The 23,310-nt window shown below is 33.1% G+C and overlaps 1 protein-coding gene across 2 annotated transcripts; it reads right to left on the bottom strand.

Annotated features, from left to right (window-relative positions):
• Window positions 1-444: 444 nt before the first annotated feature.
• LOC127737313 (1,5-anhydro-D-fructose reductase-like) lies at window positions 445-17,199 on the bottom strand. Of its 2 annotated transcripts, none has more exons than XM_052247904.1 (5): window positions 17,097-17,199; window positions 15,185-15,266; window positions 2,735-2,818; window positions 1,862-1,944; window positions 445-582 (listed from the first exon to the last, which is right to left on the bottom strand). In XM_052247904.1, the coding sequence occupies exons 1-5, from the start codon at window positions 17,141-17,143 to the stop codon at window positions 540-542; spliced, it is 339 nt and encodes a 112-aa protein (XP_052103864.1). In that variant the 5' UTR covers window positions 17,144-17,199; the 3' UTR covers window positions 445-539. The 2 variants fall into 2 exon arrangements, with proteins under 2 accessions (XP_052103864.1, XP_052103863.1); XM_052247903.1 differs by lacking the exon at window positions 15,185-15,266 and adding an exon at window positions 6,379-6,460.
• Window positions 17,200-23,310: the final 6,111 nt, after the last annotated feature.

Below are 23,310 nucleotides of genomic sequence, written 5' to 3'. Positions count from 1 at the left end.
CTTTTAACTTATGTAAGGATGTTAATTATTCGTTTAACATTGGCATTTACAGCGATATTGTTGAATTAAATACAATTTTAGTAATAACAAATGCAAAATGTGTTTCTTTTACTGTATGGACTTTAACTTCACATTCCGCTACATAGATGATGTTCTTTCACTGAATAATTAAAAGTTTGGTGACTATTTTAGAGGCATTTATACCACTGAAGTTGAAACCAAGGATACAACAGATACAGTTGAGTCTGCTTCATATCTTCACCTTTATCGAGAATTGACAACGGTTGATAGACTTTATGATGGCCTGTACGTAGAAGGTCTTCACTTTCGCGACTTTTTTTGGTATTCCCTTTCGCGACTTTTTTGGTATTCAGTGGATATTTATGTCATTGTCAAACATACAACATCTATTTACATACTAACATAACAATAAAATCACCCATCGACAAGCCAATATATATAATAAGCGTAATTGATTTATTTTTACAAAAACATCTTAAACTAGTAAATAAAAAGTTAAGTTCAATGTGATCACGTGTTCAAAACTCGTCGTGGAATGCGTAGTACTTGTGATCTTTGGCACTAAAATATAGAAAACATGTAAATCTTTAATACTTGTTTAATAAAAATTGTTAGCTTAAAAATGTACTAGGAGCATTGTTTTAATGCAAACTAATTGTACTTACTTGTACGTTTTAATAGATTTGCAACATTTGGTCTAAAATATTCCATTTTTCAAAAATACCATTATAAATAAATTACATGCACCATTCAAAATTGATTTATTTGTTCGAAATACATCACACATCACAGGAAAACTTTATTTTGGGCAATGTGTGAAGTTGCTTTTGTGAAAAAATCCGAAACATGTAATTTTACCAAAACTATCATAATAGAAAAATGTTATTTTACTAAAACTTTATTTAAGCTTTAACTCCCATGGGTAACGTTAGTCTTAGTTCTTGCTCTGTCATCTTGTTTTGATGCTCAAAAGTTGTATGAATCTGTCTTTCCATACTTTAGATATGGAGTGTATTCAATGGAGATTATTATAGAAACAAGCGTCGTGCGCACGGTAAATTCTATTATATATCTTTATTATCATCAAATCAAATAATATTTAGTCTCTCCAGTAAAGACAACTTATACACACATGTGTTATATTCAGAGGAAGATAATTGAATAGGATATAACTACATATAATAGAAGTACTAAAGTATACAATATGGCACTTCCGTGTGCATATCAACAAGTTATTACAACTTTTTGATTATTACAACCAAACAAATTAAAACAAAGTACGAATGACCCTTTTACTTTTTATTACCTTACCCAGAGCGCATAACCGATGGCCGATATTGCGGTTGTATGTGTGTGCATGTGACTGCTTGGATTGATAGTTTGGTGTTCGCGGGCTTTTCGTCACCTCCTCGTTTTCTATTCTTAGGTTTCGTTCAAGTATTTTTTTATTGTACATTTTAGAATTTTGTCCACGTATGAGGTAATTTGTTAGAACTTCTTGTTATATCAAAAAAATAAAAATGTATCATGAATAAATATGATCTATTTGCTACATGTATCCTCATACATTTTTCTATTTATAAATGTAATATTCCTATTTACAATATTCCTATTTACCGTTGGCAATTTAGATCGACGAATTAACCACTTTAATATCATAATCTAGAAATGTACCTTCAAAGTCTTTTTTGGAGACCTTTTCGTCAAATTTATGTTTGCATTTATGTTAGCTTCGACTTATCATGATGCAGAAAATTCTTTCAGTAATACATGTACATATACCCTTAGGAAATGTAGTCCATTATAATGGTAATGAACTCATAAGCAACACAAAACTCACATAGGTTCACCATAAAAACGTAGATTTTTGTTCAATGACCATATTTTCTGCATTTCTTCATCCGTAAGACTGAAACTAAATACCTGCAAAATTCGTAATAAGAAATGTTAATTCATTATTTGCTTTTTATCATTTAAACATCTGATCTGTTACTGACAAAACCATTAAACTTTCTTAGTACTCAGTTTGCATGTAACTATTCTATAGCTTGTTTTTAATTTTTCCGTCTCATTTTAGAAACATAAATTAATTGTTTTGTGTAATCAGACGGACTTCAATATATCAATAAACAGTTGGCACCCTTTAATAGATTATAGTTTGCCTACAGTCATGGATAAATCTAAGAGGGGCGTTAAGATGGGGTGTCATCCCAAATTCCCGAAAAAAATAAAACATTCTTTCCCGTATGCCGAAGAATTAATCATTAATTCCCGAATCCCTATAAGTAAGTGTAAATACCGAATTCCCGCGAAATAAAGGCCCAAATCCCGAATTCCCGCAAAAATAAAGGCCCAATCCGGGCGTACCGAAAAAGGTCCTTCTGCCCCTCATTTCAAGCCCCCCTCTACTTGTTAAAGAACAACAAGAACATACATATATATATATATATATATATGTGTACTTGATATTTAACAGAATACCTTTCATTGGTCGTGAAACTTTTCCTTGATTTTCTTTTTTAATAATTCATTTTCAATGTTTGAATTCAGATTTTGAGTCCTCGAATTTTTTTAAGTTTCAAATTTAGATTCGCGTTGTGAAATAGTGTCTCGTGGGACAATAAAGGTGCTTTTCCCTCATAGCCAGTAGATAAGTGTATACTATGGATCAGAATTTTATATTATAGTAAATGTACTAAAATGTAATACTTACATCAAAGTTTTCCTTAATTCTACTAGGTGTGACAGATTTTGGTATAACAACCAAATTTCTTTGAAGATGAAATCGTAGTACGACCTAAAATTACATAATCAATATACTATCGGACAGGTTGTAGGGCAATGGTTTATAGAAGAGCAAAGTATATATATATATCCTAAATTGAGGTAAATTATATGGCCTTCCAAATACCGTTTCGATTCCTAACATCACTGAAGAGACATTAATTGTCGAAATCCGGATATGGTGTACAAATTTTTGCACCTCATGTTTGCGGTATACCATCTTTTCCGCAGGTTTATTGTTTTCTGTTTGGTATTAAATTAATAATAAAGATCCATTTTGTTACATCTTGTGATCCGTTTATTTGGCAATCGCCAATGGCAGTCAGCAGGGTTTAAGAACATTCGTTGTTCGACCTGTTAGTCAAATGCGTTTTGTTAAAATATACTTTTTCACTTTTTTGGTCTTTTGGAAAATGTAATCAATATACTATCGGACAGGTTGTAGGGCAATGGTTTATAGAAGAGCAAAGTATATATATATCCTAAATTGAGGTAAATTATATGGCCTTCCAAATACCGTTTCGATTCCTAACATCACCGAAGAGACATTAATTGTCGAAATCCGGATATGGTGTACAAATTTTTGCACCTCATGTTTGCGGTATACCATCTTTTCCGCAGGTTTATTGTTTTCTGTTTGGTATTAAATTAATAATAAAGATCCATTTTGTTACATCTTGTGATCCGTTTATTTGGCAATCGCCAATGGCAGTCAGCAGGGTTTAAGAACATTCGTTGTTCGACCTGTTAGTCAAATGCGTTTTGTTAAAATATACTTTTTCACTTTCTTGGTCTTTTGAAAAATGCTGTTTGTGCTATATTTAGACCCCTCTACCAAGCAATTTGTTTTGCATGCACACGTATAAAAATTGCGGTTTTTATCCAACGCAATCCTAGGTTTGAACGTTGTTTTCAATTTAGACTTGTTTATATATATTTATATATATGTGTTGTGTACAAGTTATCATTTTGTACAAATTATAATTTGTATTTTGACTTTGTACAAATTGTAATTTGTACAAAAAGTGCTTGTACAAAATTTGACTAAAATTCACTTATAACTTGTGATTTTGTGATAAAAAAGTATTGATACACACTAGAAACTTTTCAATGCAATTTTTCAAGTCATATTGATTCATGTATATTGCCTTGAGGTTATAAATTAAACTCCTGTTCACTGGTCTTTATATCTTTATTCTTATAAAGCCAATGCATTACATCGATACAGATATAAACTGGTCTTTCAAATGGTCATTTGCAAAATTAAAAATTAAAGTGTTCACTAAAATGGCTAGTACTGTTGATCAACAGGATAAATTCTATCAAGAAGTTCAGCAATTGTGTCTGAAGGTTTGCGCTTTGTGGATCAACTTGTACAACTATTAAAGTTGTATCAGAGGAAGTCGAAAACGGGCATTGTCTGGCCAACAAATTCAAGCGGATGTCCTAACAAGAAATACAAAACAGAAACTGAGCAAGTTATCTATTGGAGACAATGTCCCAATTCCACAGTATGACTGAGCACCGAACGATCCGAGGAATATACAAGGTGTTGTTGTGGAAGTAGGAAATGTTGGATATTGTGTAGGGACAATAGCTGGTAATATATCAGGAGTCTTAAGCAGAAACCAACTAGAATCAATTAATGACACTTTTTTTGTCTGTTACACAATTTCTTGATTTACAACTTTCCCTGAGGGAAGCTGTCAAAAAAATTTCAAAAACTGGTGGACAGGGTTATCTCTCTTGCAAATTAAGGCGATTGTAACAATTCGAATTTTAAATGCAAAAAGCAGAATATATTGTGTAATTCGAGGTGTCATGGTTCGCACTTCTGTTCCAACAAATAAGAGCATTGTATATTATGTATAGTATTGTAAATGGATTTATCAGTGGGTTTCATATTGATTCATAATTGAAATTAAAATTATTTTTTATCATTTGATTTGAAACATATTCTATGTAAAATATTGTACAAGTTATAAGTGAAATTAAGCCTTATTTTGTACAAATTATTATGTTTACAGGCACTTTTTGTACAAATAACAATTTGTACAAAGTCAAAATACAAATAATAATTTGTACAATTTTTTTGTACAAATTATAATTTGTACAAAATTATAACTTGTACACAAAATATATATCACTACTAGTGTTTCAGTTTGCAAATTGCAAATTGCAGTACCTTGTAGGAGAGTTATATCGACATTGTGCATCGAACAAATTGCACGTACAGTTATGAAACTTCTTTCGCAGGAGGTCGGAGATATTCATGTTTTACAGTAGTTACTGTGACGATGCATGTAAACAGTTTACTGACAATGCTATCAAATAAGAAACGAGAGGAAGTGCAATAATTTTACTGATACAAGTACGTAAGTCTTAATATCAAGAGACAAACACGTATGTAATCGGAACCATGAGAGAAACACGCTACATAAGTAAATGAGTGTGCAGCTTCATTTAAACAAATAAGTTAATAAGATGCATATTATTGAATGCACATGCAGAACGATTGTAATGTCATGTGATACCCTGATTTGTACTACTACTACACTGTTACACATTTTTTGCAGTCTGCTCTAAAGTGCCTTTGCTTAACGAAGGGGAAGATTAAAGTATGTTTATAGTCTTTGATATGACTTAACGGAGGAGCAGGTAAAAGTATGTTTATAGTCATTGATATGACTTAATGGAGGAGCAGGTAAAAGTGCTAAAAATGAGGTGGTTTCCTCGGTTGATCTTGACCTGAGATTGGTTTAATGAATATGACTTTTTAACAATTTCGTTCGTCAAAAAACTATTCTGGATTTACCTTCATCAGAAACGCCCTAGCCCAAACATTTTGAAAACCAAGGATATATAAGACCTAACATGTCACAGTGATGTTATTTATGACCAAAAGGGACATAAAAATAGTCAAATTCGTCAAAGTTCAACTTTGCCTGACGGAGTTAGAACTTTGTTTCCTAATAACTTCTAAATTAATCAACGCAGAATTTAAGAAAATTTTATTAAAAATCATATCACCACGGAAGCACAGACTGCGGAGTTGATGATACCCTCAGGGACTAACAGTCCACCAGCAAAGTGTTATTTTCATTCATTATACCATAAACTTCATGTAAATATATTATGAAATTGTTCTAAACGGGTTTGACTGTTCTGTTTTGGCCTTTTAAATTGCTTTATGTTCAAATTTATACTTTTGGCTTTCTACCCAATGTTTGGTCTCGGACGTAGCTGTTAAAACATATACTAGTAACACATATATCGTGTCCACAGAAATAGGCACCATTACGTGTTTATCCATGGGATCACTAATATCCCACATCTCCTCTTCCCATTTACTGTGAAATGGAATTATTGCGATGTTTTTATTAATGCGAAAAATGCGACACTATCAGGTTCGCAATATTAAGAACTCGCATTTAAAATTTCAGTAGTGATTTTCCTTCAAAAAATGTTTGCATTCGCATTAATTAGATTTCGCATTTTGCAAAAGATTCGCAATAAAATATGCACGCATTAATTTCTGAATTTACAGTACATTAGATTATTCACGAAGCTTACTTGTGTAATAGATTTTCCTTTTGCTTTTGAAATTTCTTGCAAAACTGGTTCATCAAATATGAGTGGTTCACCTGCATTTTTCCTGAAACGAAAATTATTGTTGAACTGAAAAGGAGAAATTAAAAAAAAAAAAAAGGAAAATTCTAAAAACCATTCAAAAGTATGTTACATTTACTGATTCACTAATGAATCCCTTTAATTATAAAAGAAGCTAGAGCATTTCACTTCACATTCCGGTATACTTACAATGTCCTCGCTATGAATAATCCATATTTTTTTACTCGATTTCCGCCGGAGTTGTAGATTAAACAAACTACAAGAAATCCTTCTGCTGCCTCATTTTAAGACATTCACTTGTGACTTATCACCGAATTCTAGTTGCAATGAAAAACATGGCGGTTGCCACTAGTGGAGCAAGAACTGATTATCCTTCCGGTGAACCTGAGTACACCCTTTTTTGGTTGAGTTCATGTTGCTTTATCTTTTTTTTTCTCTGTATTTTTTTCACTGCTGTTTGTCTTTTTGTCTTTTTCCTGTAGTGCAAGTATTTCTCAGACTAATGGTTTTTGATAGACCAGATAGTAGGCCATGCTGAAGTTAATTATGAAGTCAGATGATTGAGGATAGTGAATGTAGAGTGGTTTTGTTTTAGACGAGGACGTCTTTTCCTTCAGACCGGGGGAAGACAGTTTATGTAGATGTTTTGAAACATTTGATGTCATGGAAGACATTCTCTCAGGAGGGGGAGAATGTGGTAGAGACGATTTCCATTGATTTTATTATTTTAATCACTTCTCTTTATAGTTTATCATTATTACTTATTGATCAGTTTATCTATGTATTATTTAATCATTAGAGTATTTAGTATTAATCAGCTGTGCTTGACCGCACATTGGTAACTGTTTCTACCTGTGCAATTTATATATCATTAATTAGAAAGCTTAGGTGAATTTCTCTGTGGTCAGAATTATCTGTGTTCTCATTGGTTAATTGGGACATACCCCCAGATTTGAAATGGGTATTGTTTGAGAAAAATGGAGAATTTATATTTACTCTAGTTTACGCTATATCTATATGGTTTGGAACTAAATGATATTTCATTGATAGTCATTTGCAGTATTTTGGACATATGGAATTTAGTATATTCACTTTATAAGGTAAGAATGCACTTTATTTACTTTGAGGTGTATGAGAGACGAATGAATTGTATGGAACGCTTTAAGCCCTATTTGGTAGGTATGACCCTATGTCCCTATATTATGTAAATGTGTGCAAAAGAGTTGATTCAGAGTATGATTCATATGAAAGCGTAGTTTGCAAGTAGGGAGATAGATTTTTGAATGATTCTGAGAGTGACCTTTGACCTTTATGTCATGAGTCTTATACGTCACATTGCTTTATACTGATACTACGTCATAGCCAGTAATTTTAATATATGATAATCAAGTTTATATTACTATTGTAATTGGTTATTAAAAACATTGTAATGATTTGATTATATGACACTGTAATGTGTATTTGAATACTTATTGTATTGTACATTGTTTGTAGGACCCATTGATCATACAGACATATATTTGATGATAGATGTAGAGCATTGGTTATAATGCTATTGTTATGCTGTTGATGTTGTGTATAGCCTGATTCCACAAATTGGTAAGGCTTATCTTGATCTCTATTAATTTGTGTATTATTGATATACTATGGTACCTTGATATATGTTAATAGAATGTTTGATAGTTATATTTGAATATTGATCATGTACTTATTACTACCTTTACGTTCGTTATGGCTATGATATTTTAACTTTGTATTTATTAAATGACGCCAGCTATTATAAATACAAATATGTGATTACTTCATATGTAACTGTGATAATAAATAACTTTGTTATAAATTTGTTATTATCATTTCAGGGTTGTATTTAATATTTCCTGAATATCAATAAAGTATGAAGAACCCTAAACAGAGTGTTGTTATACGAGCCTAAAAAACCACCCTGTTATATTGGCGCCCACGTAGGGACCCACGTAGATGATCTTATCGACAGGATGGATAGTATCTTTGGTTCCGTTTTTCCGGTAGAGGCGCTCCTTGGACAATTTTATACTGCAAGACAACGTGAAGACGAAGATGTCGCATCATGGGGATGTCGCTTAGAAGATATTTTACGAAAAGCAACAGACAGAGGGAAAGTTAAACAAGAGGATACGAACAGTATGCTTACATGTAAATTCTTTGAAGGACTCAGACCTGACATCAAGAACATTGGAAGATACAAAATGGATTCTGTCAAAGAGTTTGACTTACTGTTGAAAACATTTCGAGTTATAGAGAAGGAACACAATCTTGGACCAAAGAAAGAAAACACACCAGAAAAGAAGTCACCCATAAAACCGAAACAGCAGACAACCATAGAGAATAAACAGATACAACAGCTTACTGCAAGAATTAATCAACTAACAACTGAGATTCAAGCTATGAGACAAACCAGTGACGAAAGCAATAAAGAACAGATTAGATGGATACGTAGAGATACTTACCAACAACCAGATGAAACAATATTACATCGTCCATTATACCACAATAAAAGACGAACTCCAAGATCAGAAACTATTTGCTGGAGATGCAAACAACCAGGACATTATGCAATTGAATGCACCGTTCGACTAGATCATTCTCGAAAAACCATAAGAGCACTTAACTTACAACAGACTTTTGTTATGGAACATACGACCAACTCAGATTATAGTGCTAAGCCAGATTCAAAACTGATCGGATCAGCGAATGAAGTAAAAGTCATTCTGAATGGACTTACCACCAAGGCCTTATTAGACACTGGGTCAACTGTGTCCACCATGAGTCAGGAATTCTACGAAAGAAATTTACCGGATACGACATTGAAACCTATCAACCATTTTCTCAACATAGAATGCGCAGATGGTCAACCGTTACCGTACATGGGTTATGTTGAAGCAGATTTGCAACTCACTGGATCATCTAGATTCAAAAGCTATACAGGATTATTTCTAGTAGTACCAAACAGTCCATACCACAAAACTGTTCCGTTACTCATTGGAACCAACATTTTAACAGCAGTGATGAAAGACATTAAAACTGCACATGGAGAACGTTTTCTTCAAGATGCAAATTTGCATACGCCGTATTATTTGGCCTTTAGATCAATATCATTAAGAGAAAAAGAACTAGAACGTCGCCAAAACAGATTAGCAATTGTCAGATCCGCAGAATACAAGCCTATCACTATACCAGCAAACAGTGAAGTAATTGTTAAAGGATATATGGACAGAATGATTGCTTACCCATCTACCGTATGCATGCTACACGCCACACACAACTCTATCGTACCAGATGATTTAGATATTGTACCAAGCGTGGTAACTTATGACAACAACAACAGACAAGATGTTATACCTGTGCATATCTCCAACATCACAACTAGAACCGTTACTATCGCACCAAGATCATTACTTTGCGAACTTCAACCCGTAGTAATTCAAGGAAACAGTAGTTCATCTACATCAGAATTTGAGAATATCATGGATCAGATTAATTTACCGAAAGACACATTGGCATTTGATGATTTAGAAAAGGGAAAATCACTGATACAGGGATTCAACGATATCTTTTCTAAAAGTGATATCGATATAGGATATACATCAATGGTAAAACATCGGATTGAACTTACAGAAGATACACCATTTAAGCAGAGACATAGACGAATTCCACCATGTATGCTTGAAGAAGTAAGGAATCATCTTCAACAACTATTATCGGCGGGAATCATAAGACGCTCTCATTCCCCTTGGTCGTCTAATGTTGTACTTGTAAGAAAAAAGGATGGAAAACTACGTATGTGCGTAGATTACCGTCAACTGAATGACAGGACAATAAAGGATTCGTACGCTCTTCCACGCATTGAAGAAATACTAGATTCACTAGGAGGGAATACTTACTTTACAGTTTTAGATATGAAAAGTGGATACCACCAAGTAGACATCGCCGAAGAACACAAACAGCGTACAGCATTCACTGTTGGACCGTTGGGATTCTTTGAATTCAACAGGCTACCATTTGGACTTGCCAATTCACCTGCTACCTATCAACGTTTGATGGAGGAATGCCTTGGCGATTTACATACAAGAATCTGTTTCATCTACTTGGACGATTTGATCATTTTCTCTCGTACATTCGAAGAACATCTGGACAGATTAGAGAGAGTATTCCAACGTCTCCGAGAAGTAGGATTAAAACTATCACCGAAGAAGTGCAATTTCTTTCATCGGAAAGTGAAATATATCGGACACATTGTATCAGCAGATGGAGTAGAACCGGATCCAGAAAAGATAGAAAAAGTAGTAAATGGCCAAAACCAACAACATCAGAAGAAGTCCGCCAATTTCTTGGATTCGTGGGTTATTACAGGAAGTTTATACGAGATTTCTCAAAGATCGCACGTCCACTCACTGATCTTATGCCATCAACAGGGAGAAAAATAAGAGGAAAGAAAGATCAAAAGCAACAACATAAACCTTGGATATGGAATGAAGAACAAGAAACAGCATTCCATCAATTGAAACAACATTTATCATCACCACCAATACTTACCTTTCCAGACTTCAACAAGCCTTTTGAATTACATACCGATGCCTGTCAAAATGGACTAGGAGCAGTTTTGTACCAAGAACACCACGGACTGAAGAAAGTAATAGCCTATGCAAGCAGAGGTCTTACAAGAGCTGAAAAGAATTATCCCGTACACAAACAGGAGTTTTTAGCGCTGAAGTGGGCCGTAACTGAGAAGTTCAAGGACTATTTACTTCAACAAAGATTTACAGTTTTGACGGATAATAACCCTCTCACATATGTTTTATCAACAGCAAAACTCGACGCCATAGGTCATCGCTGGTTAGCTGCACTATCATCGTTCAACTTCGACATCATATACCGTCCTGGTAAGAGTAATGCAGACGCCGATGGAATGTCTCGATTGCCTGGAATAACCAACCAACAAGAAACCATCACGTTAGATTCAGTAAAAGCCGTCTGTAAGTCAACACTCCAATGCAGCTATGTTGAGTCATTAACACATTCACCGGAAGTATTGGATGGTATACCGGAAGTTTTACATGGACAACAAATTGATATAAGAGAAGCTCAAAAGGAAGACCCGATTATTCGATATTGGTTGACACATGTCAGTAAAGGTATCAAACCACGGAAACATGACATAGAACCATCACCATACAACAACCTATTATACAATAACTTTGAAAAGTTAAGAATAAAGAAAGGACTACTGTACAGAAGGACCATGATTGAAGACGAAGAAAAAGATCAGTTAGTATTACCACCTTCACAAATACAAGCCGTACTGAAGACATTACATAACAACATGGGTCATCAAGGACGAGACGGAACTACATCACTTATAAAAGAGAGATTCTTTTGGTATGGCATGACGAAAGACATAGAACAATGGATACAAAAATGCCCAAGATGCATATGGAGAAAGACACCAACAAATGAAAGAGCACCACTTAAAAGTATAACAACTAGTCAACCTATGGAAATTGTTTGCATGGATTTCTTGAAATTAGAGGTTTCTAAAGGAGGATTTCAATATGTTCTTGTGATAACAGATCATTTCACGAGATATGCACAGGCGATCCCTACTAAGAATACAACTGCAAGAACCACCGCAGATGCATTTTTTCGAAACTTTGTTGTACACTACGGTCTGCCTCATCGAATACATTCTGATCAAGGTGCTAATTTTGAAAGCCGTCTGATAAAGGAACTCTGTGAAATCACTGGAATTAGAAAATCAAGGACAACACCTTACCATCCACAAGGCAACGGCCAGTGTGAAAGATTTAACAGAACGCTTATTAACATGCTGGGAACACTCCATAAAGATCAAAAGAGAGATTGGAAATCATATTTAGCTCCGATAACACATGCTTACAACTGCACAAAACACGACAGCACGGGATATCCACCGTTCGAATTGATGTTTGGACGAAAACCAAAGTTGCCAGTGGATCTTATGTTTGGACTTACAGATGACAAAGAAGTGAAAAGTGCAACAAAGTATATGCACGATCTAAAAGAAAAGCTGAAGAAGTCATACCAACTAGCATCAACATCTGCCGAAAAATCGCACATCAGACAGAAGAAAGGATATGACGAGAAAGTGAAAGGTGCTATACTCCATAAAGGTGATAGAGTATTGGTCAAGATATTAGCATTCGAGGGGACCCATAAACTTGAGGATAAATGGGAAGAAGATCCTTATATAGTTTTAGAACAACCAAACATTGAAATACCAGTTTTTGTAGTCAGAAAGGAAAATGGAAGCGGTAGAAAAAGAACACTTCATAGGAATATCTTGTTACCTATTGGAAGCATAGATGTTTTGGAAGAGGAGGTTTGGCCAGTACCAGAACCAAGAAAACCTGTTCCAAAGCCAAGACGCAGGCGTACACAACCACTAAAAGAAACTCCAACTAAGGTCATATCAGACGTTGAAACTGTCACGGACAGTGAGGATGAATCCTTTGTGGTAATGTGGCATGAACCAGAGAGTGAAAAGGAGACAGATGTCATCGTACCATCAGACGATGAAATTGATACTGTTCCTGATGCAATTGAGGTTTCTGGTAACGTTGATGACGATCAAGTCCGCACCAGCGAACCGGATTCTGATTCAGTAGAGGACGCTCGGGATGCTGATGATGAATTACAGATCCAAGATCAAAATGAAGAAAACGACGAAGCAAGTAGTTTTGTCCAAGATGCTCCAGTAGAAGAATCAGAATCAGAGGACGAAGAAGACGAAACAAACGGTAATGTACCGAGACGATCCACCAGAATAAAAACATCGACAGCAACTACTAAGTACAAAGATTTTGTGGCAAAGAGTGCCCAGAAAACAGATTGGATGATAAGAGCAGAATATCTCAAATCAGCTGCGTCTTCAGGAATTTTCTCCAAATACGGCGATGATGTTTCGAAGGCCATGCTGAAGTTAATTATGAAGTCAGATGATTGAGGATAGTGAATGTAGAGTGGTTTTGTTTTAGACGAGGACGTCTTTTCCTTCAGACCGGGGGAAGACAGTTTATGTAGATGTTTTGAAACATTTGATGTCATGGAAGACATTCTCTCAGGAGGGGGAGAATGTGGTAGAGACGATTTCTATTGATTTTATTATTTTAATCACTTCTCTTTATAGTTAATCATTATTACTTATTGATCAGTTTATCTATGTATTATTTAATCATTAGAGTATTTAGTATTAATCAGCTGTGCTTGACCGCACATTGGTAACTGTTTCTACCTGTGCAATTTATATATCATTAATTAGAAAGCTTAGGTGAATTTCTCTGTGGTCAGAATTATCTGTGTTCTCATTGGTTAATTGGGACATACCCCCAGATTTGAAATGGGTATTGTTTGAGAAAAATGGAGAATTTATATTTACTCTAGTTTACGCTATATCTATATGGTTTGGAACTAAATGATATTTCATTGATAGTCATTTGCAGTATTTTGGACATATGGAATTTAGTATATTCACTTTATAAGGTAAGAATGCACTTTATTTACTTTGAGGTGTATGAGAGACGAATGAATTGTATGGAACGCTTTAAGCCCTATTTGGTAGGTATGACCCTATGTCCCTATATTATGTAAATGTGTGCAAAAGAGTTGATTCAGAGTATGATTCATATGAAAGCGTAGTTTGCAAGTAGGGTTTATGTCATGAGTCTTATACGTCACATTGCTTTATACTGATACTACGTCATAGCCAGTAATTTTAATATATGATAATCAAGTTTATATTACTATTGTAATTGGTTATTAAAAACATTGTAATGATTTGATTATATGGCACTGTAATGTGTATTTGAATACTTATTGTATTGTACATTGTTTGTAGGACCCATTGATCATACAGACATATATTTGATGATAGATGTAGAGCATTGGTTATAATGCTATTGTTATGCTGTTGATGTTGTGTATAGCCTGATTCCACAAATTGGTAAGGCTTATCTTGATCTCTATTAATTTGTGTATTATTGATATACTATGGTACCTTGATATATGTTAATAGAATGTTTGATAGTTATATTCGAATATTGATCATGTACTTATTACTACCTTTACGTTCGTTATGGCTATGATATTTTAACTTTGTATTTATTAAATGACGCCAGCTATTATAAATACAAATATGTGATTACTTCATATGTAACTGTGATAATAAATAACTTTGTTATAAATTTGTTATTATCATTTCAGGGTTGTATTTAATATTTCCTGAATATCAATAAAGTATGAAGAACCCTAAACAGAGTGTTGTTATACGAGCCTAAAAAACCACCCTGTTATATTATGTTCAAATTTATACTTTTGGCTTTCTACCCAATGTTTGGTCTCGGACGTAGCTGTTAAACATATACTAGTAACACATATATCGTGTCCACAGAAATAGGCACCATTACGTGTTTATCCATGGGATCACTAATATCCCACATCTCCTCTTCCCATTTACTGTGAAATGGAATTATTGCGATGTTTTTATTAATGCGAAAAATGCGACACTATCAGGTTCGCAATATTAAGAACTCGCATTTAAAATTTCAGTAGTGATTTTCCTTCAAAAAATGTTTGCATTCGCATTAATTAGATTTCGCATTTTGCAAAAGATTCGCAATAAAATATGCACGCATTAATTTCTGAATTTACAGTACATTAGATTATTCACGAAGCTTACTTGTGTAATAGATTTTCCTTTTGCTTTTGAAATTTCTTGCAAAACTGGTTCATCAAATATGAGTGGTTCACCTGCATTTTTCCTGAAACGAAAATTATTGTGGAACTGAAAAGGAGAAATTAAAAAAAAAAAAAAGGAAAATTCTAAAAACCATTCAAAAGTATGTTACATTTACTGATTCACTAATGAATCCCTTTAATTATAAAAGAAGCTAGAGCATTTCACTTCACATTCCGGTATACTTACAATGTCCTCGCTATGAATAATCCATATTTTTTTACTCGATTTCCGCCGGAGTTGTAGATTAAACAAACTACAAGAAATCCTTCTGCTGCCTCATTTTAAGACATTCACTTGTGACTTATCACCGAATTCTAGTTGCAATGAAAAACATGGCGGTTGCCACTAGTGGAGCAAGAACTGATTATCCTTCCGGTGAACCTGAGTACACCCTTTTTTGGTTGAGTTCATGTTGCTTTATCTTTTTTTTTCTCTGTATTTTTTTCACTGCTGTTTGTCTTTTTGTCTTTTTCCTGTAGTGCAAGTATTTCTCAGACTAATGGTTTTTGATAGACCAGATAGTACCTTCTTTCTTCTTTAGATGTTAACAAGAGTAAACAATTTTACTCAAAGCTATATGACAAACATTATGATTTATATTTTACAATAATTGAGTTTCAACAACAATGTACTTACATTACAAGCTGAACTGCATACGGAATATATGCATCACAACTAATTTGATTTTCAAGAGCTTGCACTGACTATTCAGATTTTAAAATACACCACAAAATTCTCTCTACGAAATTATAATCCAGCGTTTGTAAGAGAACGTCTCATTCTATTTCAGTAAATTTCATTCTTAAGTACCTGTTTCAAGTCAGGACTGTAAAAGTCCAAGACAATTTTGTTCAAAAGAGGATCGTTTCAAGAGATTCTTCGATATAGAAATATGAAATATGGTATGATTGCCGAGGAGACAACTTTCCACCTGAGACCACATGACTTAGAAGTTAGCAACCCTATGACACCGTACGGTCTCCAACAATGAGCAAAACCCAAGCAAGCTATAATATGACAAAAGTAAAACAATTCAAACGAGAAAACTCACCTGAAGTTCATTACTTTATAATTTATTCTCTATTCTTATGTTTTGTCATTATATTGAAGAAATGTCATAACGTAACTAAATGACATTTTTGAAATCAAATAATTTATTTTCAATATGTTTTTTGTGAAAACCTCAAAATCAGGAAATCTGGTAGTTTTTTTTGCAATTTCTCCTAATTTAAGAAATTAAAAGAATTAAAGTAAATATGCATGACAATTACAAATAAGTTATTACATGAGTCTAAAAGATTGCTGAAAGTTATGATACCTTTGCCTTCATTGGCTGAAATACGGTCATCGCAAAAAATTATAAAGTTAAGGTGGGTCATCTGTGTATATATATATATATATTTCCCAAGATATAATTTTCTTATACTTTGCCAAGATGTAGATTTTACCATGTTTTTTTTCAAAAATGTAATAAACAGTATGGGTCACCGTGCTATTTTTCAAGCTACTAGTTGTGGAAAATTGCCCTATTTTGCATAGATTTTTCATGAAAAAAACTTTTTTATGAATAAAAATAAATTTATGAGAAAAAATTTTGAAATGAAACATGATAAGGTACATTTGTAGATTTTATAATATGCATTAAGAAAATAAAAAGAAAAAATGGTGTCATCGAACTTGTTTTCTTGCTACAAGTATAAAAAGAAAATTCCATTAACATTCCCGTATAAAAATTTTACTTTAGAGTTATCTCCCCCTTTAAATTTAAGCAATGATCTATACTCGATTGTTTACTGCTATTTTACAATCCAAGATGGCGGTATACAGTGAATCTACCTTAAAAGTTGCTTACCAAGTTCTTCCTGCATTTCCCAGGGGTGCATATGCTGTCACTGACATTCCAATTGATTGGCAGAACTCAACTAATTTTTTATTGGAAAAATATGGATGTATTTCGATCTACCAAAGACAAAAAATAAATGGATAAATCAATAAAAACAAATTTATATTTAAATGATTTCAGCTTCCAATTGTGAACATTTCAGTTCTATGTAGCAACATCCCAGCAGCGCCTGCATACGGAGTATATATCTCCCAGTTGATACGATATTTACAGGGCTTGAATATCCTATAATGATTTAAAAAACAAATCAAAACAATAATCTTGAAATCATACAAATTAATTTATAGAAATCTTTTTTCGTCTCTCTCATTGAGTTCATCAGGTTCAAGAGTATGTAAAACTTTTACTCCAACTTTATGTAGTTGAAGCTACAAATATATATTTTTTATAGAACATCAATAAATTTTGTTAAACTTTTACTCAAATTTTGTGTAGTTCAAGCTACAAAAATATTTTTTTGTCATGCATCCGATTTCACCTTGAGAGATGCACACGCCTGATGAAGCTAATTTGTTTAGCGAAATGTTGCGTATTTCTATTTAAAATCTAATAGAACTTTTTAGTGTATTAATTAGCGTGTTTAAGTTATATTCTTAGACATTTATATAAATTTAATTCAGTAACTTATCAGTTTATATTCACAAACTGATCCACGCCTAAATAGATTGGATGTTGATTGTTGCTATTTTTAGACATTATATATATATAAGAAAATTAATTAATTGCTTGACGGTCTTTGGAAACAGTGAGGCACCAAAGAACTTTGAAAGGTAGTTATTTAGTTTATTATAATATAATATATATATATAAACAAGTCTAAATTGAAAACAACGTTCAAATCTATGATTGCGTTGGATAAAAACCGCAATTTTTATACGTGTGCATGTTAAACAAATTTCTTGGTAGAGGGGTCTAAATACAGCACAAACAAAATTTTCCAAAAGACCAAAAAAGTGAAAAGTATATTTTAACAAATCGCATTTGACTAACAGGTCGAACAACTGATGTTCTTAAACCCTGCTGACTACCATTGACGATTGCCAAATAAATTGATCACGAGATGTAACATAGATCTTAATTATTAATTTAATACCAAACAGAAATCAATAAACTTGCGGAGAAGATGGTATACCGCAAACATGAGGTGCAAACATTTGTACACCATATCCGGATTTCGACAATTAATGTCGCTTCAGTGATGTTTGGGATCGAAACGGTATTTGGAAGGCCATATAATTTACCTCAATTTAGGATAGACTCTTGAATTTTAAAGAGTCGAAATAGGATGAACGGATCATATAAACCCGAAGGAAAATATAATACAAGCCCAAACGAAAAAAATATAAACAAGTCTAAATTGAAAACAACGTTCAAACCTATGATTGCGTTGGATAAAAACCGCAATTATATATTTATATATATAAGTACGTCTAAACCAGTGACAACTATACGACAGATTTTATCCATCGGATCACCAGTGATGGTGATACAAGGCTGAAAACACATTCTGTATACATAATTCTTCTAAATAGCAGCCCAACAATGTTAGATCTGTAAATTCGCGGAAGCAATTTTTTGTTCTTCCCTGGCCGGGATTCGGATAGATAATTTAGCTGATCTGTAAAATTCCATCTTCATGCCTTATATATCATGTACTGTGTTACGATGCTAGAAACAAGTTGACGATGAAAGGTAACACCCGGCCACCGAAAGCTTGATTTTTATCGAGCCTATGTGGTCGTTTGGTCTAGCGCGTCGGGCATAGTGCAAGGCGATTTGGTGCCACGATATCTCAGTAGCATGAGTTCGAATCCCGGCCAGGGAAGAACAAAAATTTACTTCCGCAAATTTACAGATCTAACATTGTTGGGCTGTTATTTAGACGAATTATATATTAAACATTTAAAACAAAATCATATTTCTCTTTACGCTGACAGCGGTTAGGACATCCTAGCTAAGACAGCTTCGATGTGCATGCTGAGACATGTCGTAAGTCGGTCCTAACATTATTCTTATTTATAAGTCTCAGAACAGATCCTAGGACAGCTTCGATAAAAAAAAAATCCCGTGATGTTTAATAGAGAGCGTACACCGACTGGTTGGTGGGGACTTTATAACAGACAGAATATTATTAACTTTTTTTTTTTAAGAAAAAGTACCGACAATGAAAATTTCTCATTTACTGATCTCGATAAAGTGAATATGCTGAAATGTTGAACCTTTTGTGGAAAACAAATAATAAAATAAATACAGAGTAATAAAACAAGCGGTATTTAATTACAAGATAAAAAATATACTTTTAAAAATATTCCGTGGTATGTAAAACCGTTACCTTTTGTCCTTAAATCCGAACTCTACCTTAGATTTGGTCTAAACAGTTTTACAACCATTTAGAAAAAAACAGAGGACTGAAAGGGGTCCAAAGGATTGAAATATGGTCTTTAACAAAAGACAAGTGTTTAACTAATCGCTCAGTGTCAAAAGAGTCACATAAAAATTAAACAGAGACCAGCAGAGATCCGCCATCAACATTAAAGTTAGTATGCCAAAGTCAGTTATTTATTGGAATCGACGATGAGTGTATAAATATAAGAGACAAACCACAAAAACAAAATTAAGAAAATAATTAATACTGGTTCTCTGTATCAATTTAAACTCTTATATAGGGAGTGTGGCACGCATGGTCATGGATTTTCTTCAAACTTCACACACTTACTAGTCTTGATGAAACAAACAAAAAATGGCAAAATTTTGGTTGCTAAGCATATCGGTTGCCATAGCAACCGATGACCAGTTTTACCTCTTCTGAATATCTATGATTTTAAGCTGAAAAAGGCTATTTTCAACATAATTTTTCATAATAAATAATTAAGAGAATGAATATTGTTTAATGATTTTATTGAATATATGCATTTTATTAATGTAATTTAATAACTGATATTTTCATATTCCATTTCAATCATAATCACATATACCCCCCTTTTTATGTGGTTTGCATTAGGTAAAAAATACCCTTTTAAGGTCATTTTTGAATGCTCACCATAATTGTTTGCGGACACCTGAGTTAAAGTCAACCATGAATTCATAAATATCATAGTCTTATCTTATCAATGATGCGAAAAAGTAATGGGGAAGTATGTCTCAATATTTTGTTACCATGGATACAAAATGCTTAGTTTTCATTTTTTCTGAAAAATTTTTTTTTTTGAAAATTTTGAAAAAAAATGTTTTAAAACCTAATTCTGCAGTCAGAAAAAAATAAATAAATATAAAATATGTAGAAATTATTATAATCATCAAAATTTTAAACATATTCATATATAACGGTATTATAGTTTTAACTGTGTTGCTATGGAAACAATTTCATTTTGATACACAAGTTTAAAACAATTTTGAAAAAAAGTTTCAGTTAGTTTCTTAAATGTGCACAAAAGTATGAAAACTAAAACACTTATTAAGTTTCACTGTATACACACATGTGTATATATAAATGATTTTGCTAGTATAGTATTTTGATAATGGTGTTACCACTTGAAGGAAACAAACACAGTTTCTCTATTCTGGATAAAAGTGCTGATTATAAAGAAATTTCAGTCTGTTTTCATGATCATGAAAAATATACAAGAAAAAAAATTACTCAATCTAGAAAAAAACAAATAAAATCATTTAAAAGATTACATTCTCAATTGTACAATATTTGCCATTGAATGTGTTGCCATGGAAACAAGTAGTTCATTTGCAAATGAGTAAGATTTTGTAAAAATGAAATGATCGATTAGTTATGGTTTGCTTTGTGTCCAGTGTCAAATATCTCATGCATATTTCGGAAGAGAACAAAATCAATAAATTTAATAGGAACATTGTTGGTCCAGTGCTAGTCTACTGACCCAAAATTAATTAAAGGCAATAATTTGATACACTTCAACACAATAAAAAATAGAACAAAAAGAGTCAGACGTTGGTCTTCTAGGTCAATGATAATTGACCATCTAACCTTTCTTTCTATAAAGGAAAAAATACCTATATTATGAGCTGTTTATTTTTCTTATGCATTATTAAACTCAATGTTGAAATGGCAAAGCATGTATAGCTATACATTTTGAATATTATTGTATTATTGGGTGATGAGTATCTACATGAAGATCATTTTTGAGGTGAAGTTGAAAAAAATAGACAACTTTAAAAAGGTCCGGCAATATGGGTAGGCAGGGATGAAGGCGGACAATTTGAAATATCACTGGAAATCGGGATCAATTGGACAAGGACAGAAATTTCAATAGGTCATTTTGGGTGCCCCTAAAAGAATTAACACAAGGGTTCTTTAGCAAACAAAAGGCGTAACCAACAAGGGCGGGTACTGTCGGCCGTTGACCCGATGGTCCCTGCTATCCATCCAAAACATTTCTTGTTTGCCGTTCTGGCCTGGGAGGAATTTTCGAGATTTTCCAAAAAGATTCGTTTCCCTACGAGGACCTGCGGAAACTCTGTCAGATGGTGTCTGCGGTCTTAAAACGAGCAGTGGGGGGAAATATACCATCTGGACAATTTTCATATAAGGGGTCCCACTGACTGCCTAAACTGAAGGCCAGCTACATTTATGCTTCAGTGATTCCATATGTAATCAACCAAATATTTCCAATAAATAAGGAGGGGACGGGCCCTCAGGGCCCCTGGATCCGCCTATGGTAGCACTATCTTAACATTATTATTAGGCATTGGATTATTGAAATTTGAGAAAATAACAATTATGTTTATGTATTTTTAGCAGCAAATTAAAAAATATTGACCATAAATTATGATAACTCTTTACCGTGAAAGGGTAACTTTAAAAGAATTATATACATGTACATATAGTTTGATTTTCCCTGAACATGCTGAAAGCTCATTACAGAAAGATGTTTCTCAAAATTAGTATATTGTCTTTCTTTTAACAAAAAAAAAATTAAATTTTACTTTGAAACAGGACTCAATGTTTATAACATATAATACATGTGACTTTTTGTCCTTGACTTTTTGTCTGTGACTTTCTATCCTATATTCTGACCGTTATCATGACCAGTAAAAATGACTTTATACCTAGTTATATGTAATAGGCTTTGCATCAAATTTATAGAAACACTTAGATTGAACCATTAATTTTATCAAATAAGAAAATATTAATTGCTTTTCAAACATATTAGCAAACGATAAATGTATTGACTTTCGAGAACATTTGGCATACCTCAAGTTAAGTCGTTGAATATGTTTACTTATATTTTATTAAAATATTTTAAACTACTAAGATATCGTGCATGCAGGGGCTCGGGCATACCTCAAGTAGTCCGCGAAATGTTTATTATTTTTATGAAAATATTTAAAACTACCAAGATACCCTTAACTGTTTTTCCCAGTTTTTTTTTATTATTTGATATTTTTTAAAGACTTTACCATTCAATCTTAATGTTTTTTTTTTATATAAATTTTAAGCAAATCCTATAAGATATAAATAAGTATTAGGTAGTACAACGATCAGGACACAGTCAACGTTGGTCAGGTCAAGTTTTTTTTTACTAAAAAACATATGTTTTCCCCTTTTTTTAATGATATAAAATAACACAGAAATTTTCATTTGGTCCTGTCATTGTCAGCGTTGGTCAGGTCACGTTTTATGAAGATTTAAAAGTTTTCGATATTTTGTTTTATATTTATGTATTAAATGGACTAAATTTATAGCAATTCAAATTTGACAAAATTTTTAAGAAATAAAAAAGTTATTAGCATTTTCGTTTTGGTCCAGTCATTAGTGTAACCCGTCAAAGGGAGATAATTCGTATTGTGAGGAATATTGCACAATGACCATTTTTTAGAAATTAATTTCAGATGTTTCTAGGTAGATTCCCCATAACTTTTTTTGATTTTTGATAAAAACAAGGCTGCAATTAATTGTTTTTGTGTTTCTTTTTAATAGATGTAGCCGCATAATTTCACAACACTACACCAAATATTGTATTTTCCCCCAAATTCCCAACTTTCTCCGCTGTTACCATGGTAACCAACCAATATATATATCGGTTGGCATTATTTTTCTGACTAGGCTAATAGGATATACATATCAGCCAATTTTCAGAAAGATCGGTGACTATGTGTGCCGAAAAAGTTTAAGTGGTTACAGAGAATGAGTATT

The sequence above is a fragment of the Mytilus californianus genome, unplaced genomic scaffold (assembly GCF_021869535.1).
Source record: "Mytilus californianus isolate M0D057914Y unplaced genomic scaffold, xbMytCali1.0.p SCAF_4, whole genome shotgun sequence".
Taxonomy (NCBI): Eukaryota; Metazoa; Mollusca; class Bivalvia; order Mytilida; family Mytilidae; genus Mytilus; species Mytilus californianus.
Note: the sequence above shows the minus strand (reverse complement) of the source record. Positions and strands in the feature narration are given on the sequence as shown.